The 22,630-nt window shown below is 31.6% G+C and overlaps 1 protein-coding gene across 4 annotated transcripts in view; it reads left to right on the top strand.

The window, feature by feature from the left end:
• The window catches only part of EMC2 (ER membrane protein complex subunit 2), a 46,704-nt gene extending 24,658 nt beyond the window's left edge, over window positions 1-22,046 (top strand). The window contains exons 6-13 of one of the 4 annotated variants that reach the window (XR_003903259.1): window positions 204-289; window positions 446-505; window positions 6,284-6,365; window positions 7,165-7,275; window positions 9,365-9,469; window positions 18,541-18,628; window positions 19,902-19,964; window positions 22,022-22,046. Coding sequence is in view for 2 of the 4 variants with exons in the window: in XM_029923719.1 (XP_029779579.1) it covers window positions 204-289; window positions 446-505; window positions 6,284-6,365; window positions 7,165-7,275; window positions 9,365-9,469; window positions 18,541-18,627 (531 nt within the window). In the remaining 2 variants the exon portion in view is untranslated. Of the gene's footprint in view, window positions 1-203; window positions 290-445; window positions 506-6,283; window positions 6,366-7,164; window positions 7,276-9,364; window positions 9,470-18,540; window positions 18,937-19,901; window positions 19,965-20,774; window positions 20,993-22,021 lie in introns of those variants that run through there. The other 3 variants (XR_003903258.1, XM_029923719.1, XM_029923720.1) reach the window with 3 other exon arrangements.
• The last annotated feature ends 584 nt before the right edge of the window (window positions 22,047-22,630 follow it).

Here is a 22,630-nt window from a genome sequence, read left to right on the forward strand (position 1 = left end):
AGTAAAGCATATGTGATTGTTAGAGGAATGTTTGAATTCCCCAGGGGGATGTCATGGGGTATGTTTATAAACTCCCACTAAGCAGTAGTTCTACAATGGAATTTCACTGGCATTGAGATAATAATTTGCACAGTCAAATTACCTTCTTTACAAAAACCCAGGGAATCATGAGGGCCTAATCCTTTATTAATGTCAACCCATAGGCTGCAAGAAAGCGTAAGATTGCCATTCGAAAAGCCCAGGGGAAAAATGTGGAGGCCATTCGGGAACTGAATGAGTATCTGGAACAGTGAGTGTCTTACAAGAGGATTGTGTTTTGTTATTCTGATAAATCTTTTTTAATTAAAATGGAATTTGCATTTGATTTTCCTTTTTGCCTCCATGCTGTTCATTTACAGAATATATACACCCGTCTGGGTTTTTTTTCCCCCTTTTCTGTCATTAGATTTGTTGGAGACCAAGAAGCCTGGCATGAACTTGCAGAACTTTATATCAATGAACATGAGTAAGTTGTAAATTTTAGGAGTGCTGTATTTATCACTGTTATAGAAGCTCGGGGGACGTGGTTGTTTCAGAAGGGTTGATGAAAAGATACGAGTCATGAGTCATTTTAAATGAACAAAATAAATAAATGAAATGTAACAAATCAACAATTTGTTGGTTATAATATGTAAATTGCTTTAATTAAGTCATTTGTGTTTTTCTAAATTGTTTGAGAAGTTTTTCTTTCAAATACAGATGGTTTCTTTGGAATTAGAAAAGCCTGCATTTGCTGAGCTAAGGTTATTTTTAGTGATTCAAAATTGTGAATTTTTAGTGTCTAAATTGTTCTTATATACAAAGAGTATTATACACCCTGCTGTTTAAAAATTCTGTCAGTTGTATGCATTTATTAGCCTTAGTATTAAGAGAATCAACTCTTCCAAAGTTAGAAGCATTCTGTTGCCTGGGTAAAAGACCAAGAATAATCAAGAATGTTGAATGCTGTAGGAACTTACTTATTGGATATTTAATGTTTTTGTTAGCTTTTTTATTGATGCAGTGACAGGAGGAAATCCCAGTGTGAGAGGATTAGCCTAGTCTTAGTGCAAGTTTTCTAATATTGCAGCATTAACGCCAACCTCTATCTACAGGCAGGATTTTTTTTTTCTTTTTTCCCTTAGTTCTTCTAAATCTGAAGTATATCACATTGTTTCTTTTCTTCTTTTTGAGAGAATAGCCTCAGATTCTCATGCACATATTCTTACTGAATAGTTAACCTCATTCTCATACTACAAATAACTGAAACAGGAAATAAAATAGAATTAAGACACTTACCTCTTGCCTTTGAGCAGGGCTGTGTGTGTAATGTGAAATGGAGAATTAAGGTAGTTATCTGCATATAAAACTGGAAGCTAAAGTAAAAGTAATAGCTGTCATTTAATGAATGTCTATTGTATTTTGGGAACCATTCTTCAGTTCTCTTCTGTGTTCTAGCTGTCAGATTCTCTTTGTTTCCATTGGGGAATTATGTCCTGAATCATGTTCATATATGTGTATGTATGATTCTGTGATCACATATGTAAGCATACTCAGGATTCTCTTATGTATGTGAGAGTGGTATAGTACATTTGGTTTAAATGGTAATGTTTCTACTTTTCATAGCTTTTTTCAAATTTATTTTTATTTATATTCCTATATAGTTAACATACAGTACTATATTAATTTCAGGTGTTCCATTTTTCATAGTTTTAAAATCAGCATTTTTAGAGTGTATAGTATATAGTTTAACATGAAGGTGAATTTTTAGAGTACAGTAAAACAATTAACATTCATTTTATTTTGTCCCTAAAACAGGTGACAGTTATTTAAAATACTTTAGTGCCTTTGAAGATCTTATGATTAAAGGCATTTAAAAAGAGTTCATATGAATCAAGGGGTTTTTTTTTTTTAGATTAAATATCTAATGAAGAAAATTTGGAAAACACAACAAAAAGACAAAGACCAAAATCCTAATTGGATCACCATCTTAAGTTATCTACAATATATTTGATTTTTTTTCTTCTGTACCTCTTGAAACAAACAGAAACCTAAAATAGAATTATCTTTTATAGCTTATGCTTTTCACTTTGTTATGTTTTGACATATATTCCTTATCACAATAAATATTTTAGCAGCTTTATATTATTCCATCTTATTCTTTATCAGTTCTCTAGTATTCTTTATCAATTTCCTAGAGGAATGGAAAGCTTTTTCTTTTGTTTTTGTTTTTTCATGTTTGCTATACTAATTATTTTCTTGTCTTAGTTCTTAGAAGTAAAATTACTTGATTATGTGCTCATTTTTAGTGGTTTTGGTAAATTGTTGCTAGTTGTTCACTAGAAATTTACTCTCACATCAGCAATTACTAGTGTCCCCTTACTTAACAACACTGGGTGCTATCATTCTTTTCAGTCTTCATAAATTTTGCGAGGTGAAATTGGATAAAAATTTAAAATTTCCTACAAATTTTTTATAGCTCCTTATATAAATGATATGAGTGTTCACTTTGGCAACATGTGTACTATATAAATGATATGAACCTATGTCCTGTCAAAAGTATATCCTTGTTTGTTATGTATCTTTTTAACATTGATTTTTTTAACATAGAAATTTCATATTTTTATATATATTTCAATTTTTATTGCTTCCATGTCCTTTAAGAACTACATAAATATATCACCTCTGTTTTCTTTTTTCTTTCAAAGTGTTACTTTTATGTATGTATTTCTTATATTCCTGTATTTAATTCTAAAATAAATTATACTTTATTTTTAATCCATAATTAAATTCCTTATTATTATTTGCTTTACCTTGTAATAGCCACATTCAGTTTTGCTTTGAATCTAAAGAGTTCATTGGGATAGAATTGAATATACATATACTTAAGAGAAATGAAGTGAAAAATCAGAAGAAATACAAAGGAAAAGCACCTGATAATTAATTTCAGGGGAAATGATAATTACGTTCAGCCTACCCTTCTGTTTTGTATCACAGAACTCTATTTAGTCTTAAAGCTAGTTATCTGCAAAATGACCATTTATTTTTTTCTAATTGAACACAGGGAATATTCAGGTTTAGGGTGAGTGGAAATATCTCCAGATTTTTTGAAACTATGTGAAAATCAGAATCTATTCATTTAATTCATTTAACCTGTATGGGCAAGTCGCTGTGGTAGATAGATAGGCTTTTTGTTGTTTGTTTGTTTGTTTTTGGTAGAAGAGGTAAGTTTTGTGGAATGCCACTACAGTTTTGTGGGCATAGTGGCTAAATGTAACACATTAGGAGTTGCTAGATGTATTTATCATTTTGGCATTCTTTCTGCGTAGGAGTAGTAGTTATAAGCTCTTTTAAGTAGAATAGGTCACAGGCAGCATTACTACTCTAGATCTAATTTTTATTCCAAATAAATTTCCAAAAAAGAATGTTCATATAAGCCTATTCATTGTGTTAGAGAGGTTAAAGAGGATATAGAATTCTGCCATGTGCGTTTTTATAGCTTTAAAAAGTTACCTTTATTTAGTTTTGCTTCTAAGTTACAAATCTGATTTATAAACTTCTGATTATAGTTCCTATTTAGTGATTGTAGTGGTATATATCACACCACTCAACCATATTGAGACATTTTACCTGTTCCAAATATAAAAAATTAGTTAAAATGTATACATGAGTACCACTAATATGTATTATAAACAAAAATAGGTATTTTTAACAAAGATATGTGATTTTCCTCCCCTTGATTTATAGTCAGAACTAGATATTATATCAGCAAGGAGCAGTTAGTAATATAAACTAATTATAATTGTTACTATGTAGTACCAGCCTTACTATATAAAATGCTATAACATGGAATATCAAAATCCTATAAGGAAAAATCATAAGTTGATAAAATAATGTAGGACTAAATATGATCTATATAAATGCTTCTGTGAGGAACGGAAGAACTTGGAGAACTTTATTTAGTCATTGACTCTGACATACTAATACTAGTAGTTATTTTAAATAGATTCAAATAATTTTAATTCTCTAATCATTGAGTCATTGTATGTAATGAAGTAACTTTTTTATGCATTTGGAATGGAATTGACTAGGTACTATTCTTGGGGAGAATTGAAGAAATAGTCACTCAAGTCACTTTCCATATGTTTAATGCTTTTGAGTGAACTGCTGCTGTGAAAAATGTATTAAACTGTCTTTTGCTCCTTTTAGCTCTAAGTTTATTTGATTCTATACTTTATCCACAAAATTAGTTTGATTTTATACTCTGTAAAACTGGGGGGAGGGATCCACTTCTTGTATGTGATACTAAATAATTTTTGAGAAAAATACCTTGGCATTCAGTTTTCAGTAGAAACTCCTATCTGCCTATTTTATCTTACTCTATATTATATAAGAACCAGAATCACAGTTGTGTTCAGCCTATTTAAATCTATAAGAACATTTATTCTTAATATTAATATGAATTTTTGCATCATCCTGTTAAAAGGAACACATTTAGGGGCACCTGGGTGGCTCAGTTAGTTGGTCATCTGACTTCAGCTCAGGTCATGATTTCACAATCTGTGGGTTAGAGCCCCACATTGGGCTCTGTGCTGACAGCTCAGAGCCTGGAGCCTGCTTCAGATTCTGTGTCTCCTTCTCTCTCTGCCCCTCCTCCACTCGTGCTGTCTCTCTCTCTCTCTCTCTCTCTCTCTCTCTCTCTCTCTCTCTCTCTCTCATAAATAAATAAGCTTAAAAAAAGTTTTTTAAATAAAAAAGGAACACATTTAAAAGGGAACTGTCTTTTTGATAAAGTTGAGTTTTTAAGGTACACTTTCTGTATCTCTTATAGAATGATAAACATATATTAGATAGTCATAATACTTTTGTCCTAGACATTTATTCAATCATTTTTTCAGTGATTTATTATATACCCATCACATGTCAAGAACCAATGCTAGGTTTTGGATATAAAAATGAAAAGGACAAAATATATGATCCTTAATGATTATATACATACATAAATCTAAAATACTGTGATATTTAGGTCATCCACAGGGTGTTTTTGGTTTCTCAGGGCCTTTGGGTTTGATTGTTATACCTGTTTTTATGTTATCATTGATGTCTTTATTGCTAGCATCATTATCATAATTTTTCATTATATTAGAGGCAGTAAGCATAGTGGTTAAGAGTAGGCTCTTTGGAGTTTTGGTTTGCATCTCTATGCCTTCTCAACTCTAAAATGGTGATAATAATTTCCTACTTCCTAGGGTTTGAGGAGGATTAAATGAGTTAATACATATAACATACCTAGAGAAGTGCATGATCCATAAAGAGCATGTAATATAAAGGAAGATGTTCTTAGTAAGTACATATATGTGAAATTGCAGCATGTATATTTTGAAAAGTGTATCAGACTTAGTGTAAAAATAGGTAGCTTTGTATATTGGTGACAAATGCCAAAAATAACTGTAGGTAGCCTTTTTCTGTTAGGTACTGTTAATCACCTTTTCACTGGGAATAAATCTTGTAACACCTGTGTTCTTTAGGATTTCCTGTAAATGGTGAGGGTAGTCACATCACTTTAAACATATAAAATACATTAAGGGTAATTATAGTCATGTGGTGTAAAACTATTTTTCCAGAGCCCTTTGTAGCAGTTCTCTCTTCGGGTTTTTAGCAAGATGTTTGTTTCTTCACTATGTGATGAAATAGTAGTAGAGTGCATATCAGAACCACTAACTTGATCTATTTTTCATGGGTTTAAAAATGTATAACTTCATTATAATTTTGTATTTGACAAAGAAGTAATGAAAAGTCTTTGTAATAGAATATGTTGTAAGTATGTGTCAATAAGGATTTTTGTGAGTAGATAGTATTTGATAAAACATTCCTCATTATGCTTTAGCTATTTGAATATTTTATTCAGTGATCATTGGACTTGAAGGTATTTTATATATAACCTGGTCCAAGATCATGAAGTCTATGTTGTGAATGAAGTTTGGATGTCATAATAGTGACCCATTTTTAATAATGTGGTATCTACTGATTGTTCATAATCTGTTTTAGGAGTTAAGCATTTGTTATTTGTATTTATGAATTCAGTATAACAAGTATTTTATTAATAAAGCTATTTAAATTTTGGGAATAAAATGTCTAACATCACTAAGATTGTTTTAAAATTATTTTCAAGCCTTGTTTTAAGTTATATTTTATTAGTAAGTTATTTGAGCGAAGATGATATTTCTGGCTTTTAAAATTGAAATTTCCTCTTCATATTTTTCAGCTATGCTAAAGCAGCCTTTTGCTTAGAGGAGCTAATGATGACTAATCCACACAACCACTTATACTGTCAGCAGTATGCTGAAGTAAGTGTTTTCAGAAACAACAGTTGTATATGATTTTATTTTTGTAGGTGTTACGTATTATTTTAGAACTAAGAATGTGTCCTATTTAATATGAGGCAATAATATAAATATTTAAAACATCTGATGAAAATTAACTGTATGGGGTAAAAGTTTTAAATTTTTAACATTGTAATGGGAATATGACTTTAAAAATAAAAGCACTTACTTCAAACAGTTTAAATATTTGTGTTTTTATTACATACTATTTTCTTTCCTAATTATGAACCCATGGTATCATGACTGTTACCATTTAATGGCTTCTGAGACATTTATAATAATTATGATTTAAAAATCCATATTCTAGGAAATTGATATTAAGATCAGTAATTTTGGAAGTAGGAAGTATTTATCTCACTATTAAGAATAATGATACAATTTAATGCTATGTTGGATTTTATTATTAAGAAATGTCAAGGTGGTTAGAAAAATATTTACATGTAGATTTAGAATGCTAGTAATAGAAAATATAAAGTTGTGAGGCATTTGCACAGCAGTTGAAATAGAAATTACATTGGCTTTTTTATTGACAACATTTTGTTTAAAAACTACTCTGATCCTAAAGTTCATAGAATAGGATTTTCAGGGAGGTTATGCTTTAAAATTTAGATTAGCTTTAACAACTTTAAGATGAATTCTTTTAACATCTTAAATTTGTTTACAGAATATCTGTTACAGTTACTCATGCCTATGGTATGATGAAACATGCTGTATTTCAAAGTAGTAAAATAAACAGATTTCAGCACTCTTCAATTTTTAACAGGTTAAATATACCCAAGGTGGACTTGAAAACCTCGAACTTTCAAGAAAGTATTTTGCACAGGCATTGAAACTGAACAACAGAAATATGAGAGCTTTGTTTGGGCTTTACATGGTGAGCAGAGGTGCATGTTTAATGTTGTTTTCTGAATTTTGTCATTTAAATCCATTAAGTCTATCCCATCCAAACACTTCCCTCTTGTTTTTTGTGTTTTGTTGTTACCGTATTTTTTTCCTTTGAGTTAAACAAAGCAATAGGTGGTATTGCAGTTTTATTTTTGAAAGTTAATAGATTCTAGCTATTTGGCAGTTTATTATAAAATATCTTTTATTGTACCAGAATTTAAGTCTGCCCTTGTTAAATAAATAGTAACAGATACAAAGCCGTATTATGTATATCTTAATGGTTTTGATATTCTTGGGTTTATGTCCAACATTATTGTTTTTCTTACCTTAAATTATATGACATATTTTTAAACTATGCAGTAACAGACATTAGAAATAAAATCTGTACTGTCAAATATAAACTTCATATATGGTACAGAAGAAGAGTTTGGAAATTGTGGGAAGCATGTAGTTAAATATTTCTATGCTTTATGTATGCCAAATGACGAGCTTAGCAAAGTCAATTAACAAGGGCTATGGGAAATAGAGGAAGAATTTGCTGGGCCTTAAAAGATAGATAATATGAGTCCCTCTCTCTACAATCAGAAAACATGTTTTTTTAATAGGCTAGTTCTTTGAAATTTTAATTTATCCTGGTCTTTTCATGGAGTTTTGGATGAAAGTCTTATTAAAAGGCTTAGTGAAAAAGAATTGATTGCAGAAATAGAGGCAGGAAGAAATATAAATGAAATAATTTTCAGGAAAAGAATAACAATATAATTAAAAAATAGTTCAAAGGAATTTCAAGAAATGTGTTTTGGATCTACCAGTGCAAATTATAGTAGCTTGGATATATAGTATAATAGAGGTGTCTCTTTTTACCAAATAAATGAAATACTAATAAATATGTATATAACAATAGGTTACTTATAATGGTTTACACATAACACTTTATGTGCTAAGCATTGTTTTGAGCTCTATTTAAAATTTAAATTATTAAATCTTCACATCCCCTATTTGAGAAGGTACTATTACTACTATCATTTCATGGAAAGTGAAACTAAGATGCAGAGAGGCCTAGTTAGTTTGTGGAAGGATAGTCACTGACCTACAGGTGATTGAGATGGGCTATCAGCTCAGGCAGTTGATTCCAGAGTCAATTCTTTTAATCACTCTATTTGCCGAAATTTGTACCAAAAGGTGATATTAAAGACATAAAAGTGTAAAAAATAAGATTTTGGCATATAAAGTTTTCATTGACAGAGGAGGTGATATAGGGAAACAGGCTAAGTATAAAAGGAAGGCTTAATTTGTTTTTAATAACACGGACAGAGCCTCTTAAGATTAAGACACATGTAAGCGTAAGATAAAAGATCTTCTCCCTGGAAATGTGTGTATAAAGACTTAAAAATTAGCATATAATTTTGGGTGTGTACATACTCTTTCATGGATCCTAGATTAGGATGGATCAAATTGCAGTGATTCTGACTGGGCTTTGAAACCAGTTTGGAAACTCTTGGTGTAGTGAAAAGAGAAGTAGATTGGAAATGAGGATCTCTTTCTATTTCTAAGGCTTTCATTAACACTTGCTTTGGTAAAGTCACATCACTCCTATTGGATTTTTTTCTCCTATTAATGTAGGAAGTTGGACTAAATTATTTTTGAGAGTCCTTCCTACATTAATATTCAATAATTATATAATTCTGATATAGGATAGCTAAAGTAATACCGTGATAAATAACTAGAAATAATAACTTAATAACAAATAATAATAATGGCCAGCACTATCCTACAGTATTTAAGTAATATTCTACAGTATATAAGTATTTAATTTTACCCTTAAGAGTTGTGGTAGATAACTAATTAAATAAATTAGGTATTATGTAACATATTTTTTGTTACTTTATTCTATATTTTAAAACATTTTGATTTTTAAAAACTAACTTTATTGCAGTTTACTTTTATTTTTAAACTTATTTTGGTACGACTTTTAAAATCTCTTTCTTATCCCATTGCAATTATGACCTTTGCATGTTTTTTTGATTATCTTGGCTAGAAAAAAGGAATTTTGTTTTTGATGGGTTTTTTTTTATTTTTAGTCGGCAAGTCATATTGCTTCTAATCCAAAAGCAAGTGCAAAAACAAAAAAGGACAACATGAAATATGCTAGTTGGGCAGCTAGTCAAATAAACAGAGCTTATCAGGTCAGTATTAATCATTTTATATTGTCATATAGGTCAGTTAATACATTTCTTAATTGTTTTTGTTTCAGCAAACTACAAAGCCAAATGTCTGTCAATGAACTTTTATGCCTTTGGGTCTCAAATGTATTTTAACTGTGTGGAATTAACTTGTAGGATCACTTTTTTTTTCTTCAAAAAAAGTCTGTTACTGGGGCAACTAGGTGGCTCAGTTGGTTAAGCATCCAACTCTTGATCTCAGCTCAGGTCTTGATATCAGGGTTGTGAGTTCAAGCCCCCCACTGGGTTCTGTGCTGGGTGTGAAGCTTACTTAAAAAGAAAAAATTTTACAAAAGAAGTCTATTACTGTTATGATCCTATATTTAGCCTTATCATCTGGAAATTTCAGTAGTTCAACATTTGGCAAATAAAAAGTAATTCTAAAAATTCAAGAAAGGTAAACAAATTGCATAATGTATTTCAGAAACAGAGTGGGTATGTGAGTTGAGTATATTATTAATTAGAGGTATCTCAAGTAATTACAAGGGAGGAAGAAAAGCCTAAAGGTAAACTTATAAGACTGTATGACAAAGGTTTTGTGCTTTGCTTAGACGGCAGATCTTATCTGAAATTACTCTTTTTTTTAGTTTTCTGAAGCTTGACCCTAGGAAGTTCATTGGAAAACATATCTTTTTACATCTTCCATGTTTATAAACTTATCTCTCGGTAGTCTTTATATTTGAAGGATAGTTGGGCTTCTTATACAACCTCTCGCTTACATTACTGAAGTATCTTAAACATATTGTCCATTGCATTTTAGGATAAAATATTGCTATTAAGAAGTCTGATACATCCTGGTTTTCTTTTCCTAAGTGACATAGACTTTTTATCTGAATGTCCAAAGGAATTTTTCCCTTATCATTAAAATTCAGTAGTTTTACTACAATACTTTTTGTTGATTATTGGATCAGTTTTCCCAAATGCACAGTAGACTCATTTAATATGTGGGTTTAATCCTCTTAATTTGAGAAGAGTTGCTTTTAGATTATAGTGTTAAATATATTTTCTGTTTAATTGCTGAAGTTTTTTTCCACGATGTAAGTGTATTGGATTTCCTTTCTTACCACCTTCTTATATCATTCATTTTCTTTCAAATCCTTTTCTGTCATTTTCTGTATTTCTTTTCTCTTTTTCACGGTAATAATTTTTAATAGAGTTAGTCTGTATTCTTTTTTTTTTGTTCTCCTTGTTTAAATCAGATAGTTTTTATTAGGAGTAGGTTTTTGTGGAGTGAGTGTGTCAGAGATAGGATAGGATAACTTTCCCAGCTTGTCTTTTTATGGCTTCCTCTTTGTTATAGAGAACTTAAATATGACTTGTCTGTATATGCAGTCTTTCTCAGAAGCAGGTCTGTTTCAGAAAGATTTTCTGGCTTTGGCCCTATAAGAGCTCTGTAGATCTTGAATTTTGAGGTACTGCTCTTAGCTTTAAATGTTGCATTTTGTTGTTAGATTTTTTTTTCATTCTTTCTTTCTGGGATTTGCTGCCTGTGGGCATCACTACTTTCCTTATCACCCACACCCCTCCCCTTTATCTGAACCATCTCTCTCTCTTACCCCTATTGTTTCTGCCCTATTCAGTTCAGTTTCAGTTTCTGCCCTATTCAATTCAGTTTCAGTTTCTGGTGATTATCCTTCAGTGAATGTGAGGTTTTTTCCCTCCTGGAAGAGGATGTTTGCTGGGTATTTCAGAGATTTTGAGGTTGTAGACTGTTAGGCTTGTTTAATGTCACATTTGCATGCAGCTTTTAAGACAGACCTTTGATTTGGAGCCTTTGAGTCTGTCCTAGTTTTGTAGGCCATTTGCAGATTCATCCAATTCATACTCTTCATTTGTGTGGCTTGTAGAATAGTATTAGGTTGTCCATACCTATCACCCATGCTCATACCATACTGCTGTTGATCCTTTGTAGGTCCTGCCACTGTTGGTAATAAAACCATATTGTAGGGTTTTGTTTTTTTTTTGATTGCCTGTAACGTAGTTTTTTTGAAGTTGTTCTCTTTGGGCTTGATTTCTGTTATTTTGGTTTTGGTGCCGGTTTTTTGGTTTTGTTTTTTTGTTTGTTTTGCTTATTTCTTTACTCCTGGTTGGAAAAGATTGGGGAGATAAAAAAAATTCAGTGCCCCTATGATCACATTATTTAAAGTTACTTTCGTATACTTTTATTACATATAATAGAGGTTATTAGTTCTGTTGGCATATTGTAAGTCAGAATATTTATAAATATTAGCTAGGCTGTGCTTCTTCAAATGCAGATAGTTTGAGATAGCACAGATCATAATGGGTTCCACACTTAGTGGTAGGCCTTGAGTGTGTGTGTGTGTGTGTGTGTGTGTGTGTGCGTGCAATTTAAAGATAAGATTTTGATAATATAAAATTAATGGCATGCAAACTACATTGTTTTTTAAAAGATATTTTTGAGAAATAACTAGCTGCTCAGAGTGCTTTTTTTTGACATGGCATTACTATATTTTTTAAATCAATTTTTATTATAACATACATAGAAAAAAGAACCCAAGTTATAAATGTACATTTCAATGGATTATACAAAGTAAATGCATCCAGGTCAAGAAATGGAAACATTATAGCACCCAGAGCTCTCATAGTATATCCTCTAATTTCTGCTACTATCAACCTCAAGAGTGTTGATTTATAATTCTGTTGTTTTGGTTTTTTTTTGAACTTTATGAATCATATAGTGTGTGTTCATTTTTGTCTTGCCTATTCCACTATTATGTTTAAGACATTATTCCTCTTTATGTCTAGTTCATCCATTTTAATTGTATTGTTGTCTATTATATAAAAATACTGTGATTTATCTGGTCAGCTGTTGATAGGCATTTGGGTTATTTCCTGTTTAGGGCTATTGTGAATAATATTACATTGAGTATTGCTGCATAGTCTTTTGGTATACATGTACTTCTGGTGGTTGTATACCTCTGAGTGGAAATACTGAGTCATAATTTGTTTTCCAGATTAGTTGCTTATAGTTCCACCAATAGTGTTTGGCAGTTTTCACAGTTCCACATCTTTGCCAGTACTTGGTGCTGTCATTTTTTAATAATTATAACCATTCTGGTATATGTATAGTTGTATCTCATGGTTTCATTTTGCATTTCCCTGATGACCATTGAGATTGAATACTTTTTCATGTATTTATTGGCCATTTGGATATCCACTTTTGTGAAGTCCTATCTTCTTCATTGGTTTATGACTTTTTATTTTTTTAAAGAGTTTTCTGATTATGAGCTTTTTATTATATATGTAGCAAATTTCTTCCTTACTTGCTATCTCCCTCAAATGATTTTGATGAATAGAAGTTCTGAACTTAAATATGTTTATTTTCTTTTATGGTTTGTGCTTATGTTTTATTTAAGAAATTTAGTTGCTAATCATGGTCATAAAGATAATTTTGTGTGTCTTTAGAGGGTGTTTTTTCTTCTACCTTTTGTATTTAGATCCACAATCCATTTGATTTCTATGTATGATTTGAAATAAGGATCAATTTCCCCTCATGTAGCTATTCATAGAATTTCTGTCCATCTCTGTATTTGGTTACAAGGCCCGTTCTGTGGATGCTAGTGCCATGTGGGAGTTAAGAGAACACAAATGCTAGATCTATATTATCTGTTTTCAAAGTTTGGTGTTGACAGTTGTTATTTATGTGGCTTTGGATAAATTATACACTATCTCTGGGCTTAGCTTTTAATCTGCAGGATGGATACAATTGAAGTTTTCATAGAATTAAAGGAGTTGATAAATAATTTTCACCAAATCACCGTAATACTCATTACATTGTATTTACTAATCACATCATCTAAGTTTTCTTTATGATGCCTGCTATGTTCATTGCAGTTATAACAACAATAATAGTTATAAGAGCAAATAGTTATAGAAAATTTCTTACAAGCTAGGTACTTTGCCTGTTTTATAAATGAAGAAGTTAAAGCATGGAAAGATTAAATAACTTTCCCAAGGTGACATAGCTGGTTAATGACAGCTGTTTTTAAACCTAGGGAGTCTGATGCCAGAGTTGGTGCTCGGAAGAGCCACAGTATACGTAGGAGAATATATATACCCTTCTATAAAGAAATGTCAGGTATAAATGTATCTGAAGGTATAAATACAGTTTTTCACTCTCTTCTTAATTATTCTCGTGTGAATAGTTGATAGCCTACCCTCCTGTCTCTTCTGAATTCAGACCTAAAGCTCTAAATAGTATCTATATTCAGAGTTTTATTTGTTTTGTTTTATTTCGTTTCTTCTTTTCTTCCTGTCTCTTCAGTAATACAAGACCAGACAAGCATCCTTTTCTCTGTCTTATGAGATGCACCACTGGACATGAATCTGTCATTTCAGTATTTTAAGCCATTGTTCATAGATCCAAACCATGTTCTTTAGTAATATTTACCCTTCCTGCCATTCTTTTTTCTTATTTTTGCTTTACTAATTCCATTCTATTTATAGACTATAGCGTTCTTTGGAAAGAGCTCTAAGAGTGTCACTGGTACTTTTCAGTATTTGAGTTTTGCATCATAAACTCCACAGTCCTGAGAGACAGTTTACAGATCTTTACTAAATATGATTTGCCTTCTCTTGACGCTAGAAAAGGATAGGAAAAAGAAAGAACTTTTGCTAGTTTCTATCATTTTTAGATACCACTGCAGAAAGATTACACATCTCTCAGTTCATCATGTCAGGTTTCTGTATAGCAACTTCCAGTACTCCTCAACTAGGAATCACCCTCATGAAAAATTTATTTGCCCCTAGATACTAGTAACAGATTTTAAATAAAATCTCTTGATGGTTTTGAAGCTTGCATATTCTTTGCTATTTCTGTAGAGGTTCTGGGTTATTTCTATGAATCACATTTTGTAAATATTTGTATCTATTACCTTTTGCTAACTTAGTGATTTAAAATAACTTACTTATGATTCTATAGGTAGGCTGTATAGCTTGGGCTCAGTTGAGAAATACTGCTTATCTACACTGGGCTTATTTATATTTCTGTGCTATGCTAGTGGTTGATGGCCTTACTTAAATATCTGACTGTTGGCTTGCTGTCTTGTCAGCTGGGAGAGCTAGGCCTTGTGTTTCTCATTTGGCAGGCTAACTTGGACTTGTTCATGTGGTAGTCTCAGGGTTCCATGAGCAGCAAATAGCCAAACTCCAGTGCGCAAGGGTTTTTTAAGTCTCTGTGTCATATATTGTTAATTTTCCATTGAGCAAAGCAAGTTACATGCTCAACCCCGCAAGTTACATGCTCAACTTCACCTGTTAATGGGAAGATAACTATGTGGTCATTTGGCAATTTATTACACTACTGTATAAGTCTATAGTCCCTGCCTTCTGTTTTCATTTATTTTGTCTTTTTCTTTTTATCTGCTTTATTAAGGTATGATTTATATACAGTAATGTGCATACATTTGAAATGTACAGTTGAGTTTAGACAAATGTATACTCCCATCCCACCAGCATGCCATTCAAGATATACAGCATTTCCGTCACCCTAGAGTCCTTTCTGCCACTTTGCAGTCAGCCCCACTTGACACTGCAGACAAGCACTGATTTGATTTTTATCACTATAAATTGGTTTTGCCTGTACTAGAACTTTATATAAATGAGATCATAGGTTACGTACTCTTTTGTGCCTGGCTTCTTTCACTAAGTATAATGTTTCTGAGATTTATCCAGCCAGTGTTCCAATTTATTTATCCTATTACTTCGTCCACCCATATTATTTTCCACAAATTATGCGAAGGTAAAGGTTAGCTCAGTTTATCCCAGTTGTCATAGTGGATGAATTATTGACCTTTGAATTTGATAAATAAGTTTTTATGATTTGAATGTGCTTTCTGGTGAGTTATCTTTAAGATCATAGGGAATTATGAAAGCAGAGTTTATTTAAGCAAAATCTAACTATGAAAACAAAAATGCAGGATTTGTGATTAATGTGGGAAGTATAACTTTCAGAGATTGGCATTTTAGTAATTAGATAAATCTCTAGGATCTAACTGAGAATTTTATGACTCATGTCTCAGCATATAAGCAAGCATAGAGTATATAATAAATACTCCTTATTTAATGTTTTTCTAGGCATTTATAAATTAGAGAAAATGAGATTTTAAGAACTGCTTTTCCTTCTTTCTTTCTACTTAATAATGAAACAGAATATAGCTGCTACTTGCTCTTCAATTAGGTAATTGGTTTAGCATGTTCAGTACAGGCAGGCAGGTTTGATTGATGCTCATGAAAAACTTTACTGTGAATCTAACTCACAATAATTTTCCAGATAAATGCTTCTCTGGTACACTCTTAAATCCATCTGTGCTAGCAATCCATATGTTATTTATGATTGCAGAAGTGATTCTGTTACTATCCTTTTGGGAAATGGAAAATTAAATCATGATTTGAGGGAAAAATAGGATTCCGGCTTAATCAGTTAAATTGCCATATAATTCTGGAATAGACAAAATAATTGCATGTCAGGCAAAATTTGAAGTGATAGATTTATATTTCCAACTTTCTTTTTATTTGTTCTGACACAAATAAATTTGGTTTATTCTAAATTGCACTAGTTGTCAGTAGTATTGTCACACAATCTTAGGGGATTTTTTAAATTAGCTGATTTTAAAAAATCACAGATTTATATTTACTGATTATGGTTGAGTACAAATCAAGAAAAGTGCTGTATTTTAAAATACTCATTATGACTTCAGCTCTACAGAAATTTTTCATGTCTATTTTGCTAATTTAAAAAATGGAGTGAATGTTACTATATGGTATCCTATTTTGCTCCAACTCAGCAAAGCGTTTTCTTAGAATTAGGCCTTTAGTATCTGATTAGGACCATTCCTGTTTACTTTGGACAGGCAGTTGTAAAAGAAAAGGCTTTCTGTTCGTGGTAAGTCCTTGTGAAAGTGAATGTATCCACTGGATTAGAGGAGTAATAACACACCCCACATCCTTTAGTCACCATGGGAAATTATGAAAAGGCAGAGTTTTAAGTGTTGTGTTGCTGTTGCCGTATTTTGTAATTATGAATTATATATTTAACATTTGAATTCCTTAAATTAGTAATGTCATATGAAAGGTTAAAGTAATCTTGATTCTTAGGAGAAGCTTATCTCTTCCCCTGGCATTTCTTCTAGAAATCCCCTTTATTTACTCTGTCAAATCAAGATTCAACCACAGAAGCTAACGGTTTAGGAAGTAGGAGAATCGTAATGTTAACCTGTAGCCAGTGAGGTCAGAGGCAGGTTACCAATTCCTGAACTCTATTGCTTCTGTGGTTTTACCTGTACTCGATCACTTAGTCTTTCTTAACAGGTCATGAGAAGTTTGCCAAATTAAGTTAATTACAAAAGAGAAGGAGCACATCATAAATCACGTACTAAGTGCTTAAGACAGCATTGGTATTTGCAGGGAAGATCAGTCATTTAAAAATGTATTAAGTGCTTAGATGTTAATTTGAAAATACTGTATTTTCCTAATAGCAGATGTTAATCAATACTTTAACCAGGGGGAACAGGTCATATAGATATAATAAACCTTCTCTTACCCCCATAAGGACCACTTCTCTAGTAAATCTGTAGTATTCAGTCAAACTGATAAATGAGGAGAATTGTCAGTCTAGTTAGAAAACTCATTTTGAAATCAGCATGGGGTATTCAGCAGTGTTTCCCTCACTGATTATGTGCACTATATTGAATTTAATATGCCATGAATTTGCTTTTAAATGTGCAAAGGTACTATTTTTAATGCATTGGATTTTGTTTCATTATGAAATCCAATGGTTTTATAAAATAAATTATAACTTCTTAAACTAGAAATGCATGTTTTAAAAGATGTTTGAATCATTTTAATATGTAGCATAGAATTTTGACAGCTCTTTGCTGCTGAAACATGCCATCTAATCAGCTAATAATTCCAAAAATATTTTAAAGATTGTGATTTACTTTAGGTAATTTTAGAGATCTCTTACAACTTTAAAATGTTTAATAGAAAGTACTTTACATTTACATATTACTTTCATTGAAGTTGTATATGTTTGTTTAGAGGGCTGACAAGTAGAAATGGTTCATATTTTTCAGTTATAAATTATGCTTTTTATTTTATACAGTTTTGTCATCTGAAGAGATAGTTTTAAAATATATGTTTTTATAGGGTATCACACTACATAAACTTGTAACTCAGTCAATTTTGCAGTGAATTCTTTGTATACCTCAGCTAAAGATGAATCTTAATGAAAATGTCTGTAAAGTTCAAATTTTGAACATTGATAAAAGAGATTAAAGATAACACAGGCAAATGGAAGGATATTCCATATTCATGGGTTGGGAGAACAAGTATTATTAAAATGTTCAGACCAACAGCATTTTTTCAAGAACTAGAACAAATACTCCTAAATTTGTATGGAAACACAAAAGACCCTGAATAGTAATCGTGAAAAACAAAGCTAGAGGTGTCCCAATTCAGGATTTCAAGTTATACTACAAAGCTATAATAATCAAACCAATACAGTAATGGCACGAAAATAGAGACAGATCCGTGGAACAGGATGAAAAGCCCAGAAACAAACCCACAATTATATGATAAATTAATTTTTAAGGAAAGAGGCAAGAATATGCAATGGGAAAAAGACAACGTCTTCAACAAACGGTGTTGGGAAAACTGGACAGCTGCATGTAAAAGAATGAAATTGTACCATTTTCTTACACCATACACAAAAATAAACTCAAAATCCATTAAAGAACTAAATGTGAGACCTGAAACCATAAAAATCCTAGAAGAGAGCAGAGGCAGTAATTTTTCTGACATTGGTCATGGAAACATTTTTCTAAACCTGTCTCCTGGGACAAAGGAAATAGAGGCAAAAAAATAAAACCCCAGTTTTATTTTATTGAAGAAAAGATATTTGATTTCATGCTAGTAATAAAATAGATAATGTTAACTTTCATTAGCAAAGTGAAGGTAAGATTGTGATTTTGAACCTGCCATGAAATTGAACCTAATTGCATTTTTTTAAAAATTAGTTTGCAGGTCGAAGTAAGAAGGAAACCAAATACTCTCTTAAGGCAGTCGAAGACATGTTGGAAACACTGCAGATCACTCAGTCTTAAGGTTTCAAACTCTTTCACATTACATTTCACAACTGCACAATTGAACTTACTGGCCTGTGACTTATTTACTAAATGCCTAGTGCTATTTATATACTAATTTTTTGTTAGGAGAGCAATTGTAAAGAATGTTTATATAAACCTAAAAATGCCTTTCATTGCTAAGCAGGAAGATGGAGAAAGTCCACGGAGGAGAGATTTAACAAGATTCATATTGATTGTACATCATTTTCTTCATAATATTATTGCTTTTAAACCACAATCTGATGTAGAAATCCCATAAATAAATCATGATGATTTATTAAACTTGCATATGAAGATTCAAGATTCTTTTTGTTATATTCAAATAGTGAGTATGTTGTTTTAGAACTCAGTTTCTAGTTATCTTCTTTTTATTGGTGATAAGAAATACATAGTATTTACAGCTGACAAGCAAAATGCTGGCACATTATTTTGATTCTCTTTATAGTGTCAAGTTGGATTTTGCTCTGCATTCCATTGGGCTTGTTTTATGTGCTATAATGATGTTATTCTGATAAATATTGCTTAAAGTATGTCATTTGCCAAAGTTCAGTCATATCTCTTTGTAAAATTTTTGTTTTGCCTTAGGATATAATTGAGATTTTTACCTATAAAAAGCTTTATGGTTCATGTATACTATAATACTCAAATTTAACCTTTATGGAAGTTACATTTATTGAACTTTTAAGTATAAATTCCATAAAAGAATAGTAAGATCATAGAGAATAGGGATTAAAAGGGTCTCAGTGGATGGAAAACTGAGAAAATCTGTTCAGGAGCAAAATTTTTGTTTCTCATATTTCATTACCTTGTTATTAATAATTAGAATTTCTTTTTCCTTTTTTCTTTTCATGATAAACAATCATACTTCAACAATATTTTGCATGTTCCTCTAGAATAGAAAGAACTTGGAGAGTTACACACTTTATTCAGACACATTAGTTTTTAAGTTAGACAATTTTTCATTCAAGGTGTGTATTATTAGTAGCTTGCAGTTTACATATATAAGTTACATTTTGCATGTATAATATACATTTATAATTACATCTATAAATATTTAGTTAGTTTACCAGTAGTTTACCGAAACTCTTGAACACTTGTCATTGCTAGATGTAGGCAAATTTAGTTGATGGAGGAATTGACAACCTGCAAGTCTTTAGGAAGAAAACTTTTGTCAATATCAGGTTTTTTAAATTTTTTAATGATTCTGTTAGTAAATTATTCTCCATATTTGGTCTAATTCTTTTATCTTGCAGTCTTTTTCATTTTATTCTTCCATAAGAAATGAGCACATGTGAAATAACTCTCCTCATATGAAGGTAATTCTTATTAACTAATCTTTGTTATCGCAACATACACTTTTTTGCCCATAAATTTATTAGTAAATAAATTTCAACATAATCAGACATTTAAGATTTGTTTGCTATAAAGAAAATAGTGTCCATATCTTATTCCATTACTTTTCTTCCTCTCCAGTTAGTCACTAGAATAGTATTTACTTTAGCAAATATACTTGTGTTAGTGCCTTTTATAACTGTCAGCCTAAGTTTCACTTTATTTTTCTTATTTTAATACCTTCTTGTCAAGAATTTTTTATGAAATACATTGTTAATATGTAATAATTTATAAACCTCAGTTTAAATGTACTGATAATCCCAACATGGGCCAACGACTTTTACCACTTTATCCTTGTTAACAATATCTTATATTGTTCAGGTAGAAGCAGAGATTCCTGTTTTTCTAGGAGACAAGGACCTTAACCTTACCACAGCCCTCAGATATGTATTATGATTGATCTAAAACAGAAGTGGTTTCATTTCTTGTGGTCTGTGATATGCAAAGGAAGAACTTTTTGCAGTGAAGTAAATAGTCTGTATTTCTGCTATCCAGTTTGGTAGCCACTAGCTGTACATGGCTATTGAGCACTTGAAATATGGCCAGGAGAACTGAGAAATTGAATTTTTAATTTAAATTAAATTTGAATAGCTGCATGTGACCCATATCTAAAGTGTGGGTATGTGACCTATTTAAGGCTCGTAAAATGGACAGAAGCCTATTGAGAAGGGTTTTCCTTTCAAATAAAAAAGTCAAAGCTTTGTGAAGTAAGGTTTTGCCTTCTCCTCCTTCAGGCCATGAATGTCAACAACATGGTTGGAGATACAACAGCCATCTTACAACCATGAAACAATAAATAGCGGTATGAAAGCTACCTTTCAAAGACGGTTTTGTAAAAAGATGAGGGAGAGCATGGGTCCCCGATGGCATGTTGAACACCTGAACCAACACGAACACTTGCCAACCTCTACACTAACTACATGAGAAAAATAAATTCTGTTTGGATGTTGTTTAGATTTTGTTACTTTTGCCATGCATATTTCTGACTAATATATCCATCATTCAGGGTTTTTTTTAATATGCAAAATCCTTATTTTAGACATGCTGGGAATGGTGTTTCATAATGTAATGATTTAAAGTAGATAAGTGTATATAACAAAAGAAATAACATTTTTTGCAATTCAGCACACACTGTTGAACCCAACTTTATAGGATAATACTGACTTGGGAGCAGAGGACGATATAGAAAAGATAGGAGTGGAAGACAAATGTTTCAGTAGGCTGGGAGCTTATAATTTTTATTGGTAAATATTTCAAAGAATTTTTTTTTCCAATGCACAATCCATTTATTTTCAAATAACTTTATTTTACTTCATTTCATAGAAGGGATTTTAGAAGGGACTTTAAAGATAATTTTGTTATACTCCATTTTAAGATGAGGAACTGAGGTTCTGAGAAATTAAGCCTTTCTGTGACAGAGCAGGGCCAGGAGGTCAGGAATTCCCAAGTCGGTGTTCTTTCTACTGTACTCAGAGATATATGCCTATTCTGTTCAATGTTCATCCTATTTTAGAGTGACAAAATTAAAGATAGATATAGCCAAGGAACATTACTTGTTAACAGAGCAGGTATTAGAATTCAGATTTTTTGACTTGTAAAACAATTTTTAGAGGAATAATAAAGTCATAATTTCTTTTTTTAAGTCATTTCCTTTAGAATTAAACTGAACTTAAACTAAATTGACCATTTAAGCTGTTACTTCATGTATAGTCATTGTGAGAACTATTTAAGACTATTTAGAACTATTTCAAGGTTTTTACTTTGAACCTCTGATGTATCCTATCTCCTTTTGCACTCTTGACAAAGCAACCTTTTGTTGCAGACTGAATTTTGTCCCCCCAGTACTTGTATGTTGAAGTCCTAAGCCTAACCCCCAGTACCTCTGAATGTGATTTTATTTGTAGAGAGCCTTTAAAGTTATAATTAAGGTAAAATTAGGTCATATGACTGGGCCGTAATCCAGTATGATTGGTATCTTTAGAAGAAGAGATTAGGACACAGACACACAGAGGAAGGACTGTGGGAAGACAAAGAGAAGACGCTCATCTACAAGCCAAGGAGTAATTCCACAGAAGAAACCAACCCTCCTGACACCTTGATCTTGGACTTCTGGCCTTTAGAACTGTGATGAAATAAATTTTTGTTGCTTAAGACACCAGTTCTCTGTGTACTTTGTTAAGGCACCCCTAGCAAACGAATAGAGCTTTCTTACTATTTTACAGAGAAAAAGAGAAGTTACTGGATGAAAACATAACCCTGTATCACACATTCTTGCACCCACCGTCACCTCTTCTTGTCTTATAGTGGAAGTAGCCCTACCCTTTCTGAACTATTTTCTACCACTGCCCCCCCTTATTTTTAATACTTTAGCCTTATTTCAGTTTCATCAATTACCATATTCCCTTCTACCATAGAGCATCCTGCCTTCCCCCAAATGTCACCATCATCTCTTTTCTTCACACTTGTTTTTAGACTATTTCTTTTCTTTATTATCTCTTCTCTCTTTCATTTCACCTAGATTCTTCCTATTAAAACTCAAATATGCCCATTTCGTTACCACTTTTTAAAATATCTCCCCTCCTTTTTACAG

Source organism: Suricata suricatta, chromosome 15, assembly GCF_006229205.1.
Source record: "Suricata suricatta isolate VVHF042 chromosome 15, meerkat_22Aug2017_6uvM2_HiC, whole genome shotgun sequence".
NCBI lineage: Eukaryota > Metazoa > Chordata > Mammalia > Carnivora > Herpestidae > Suricata > Suricata suricatta.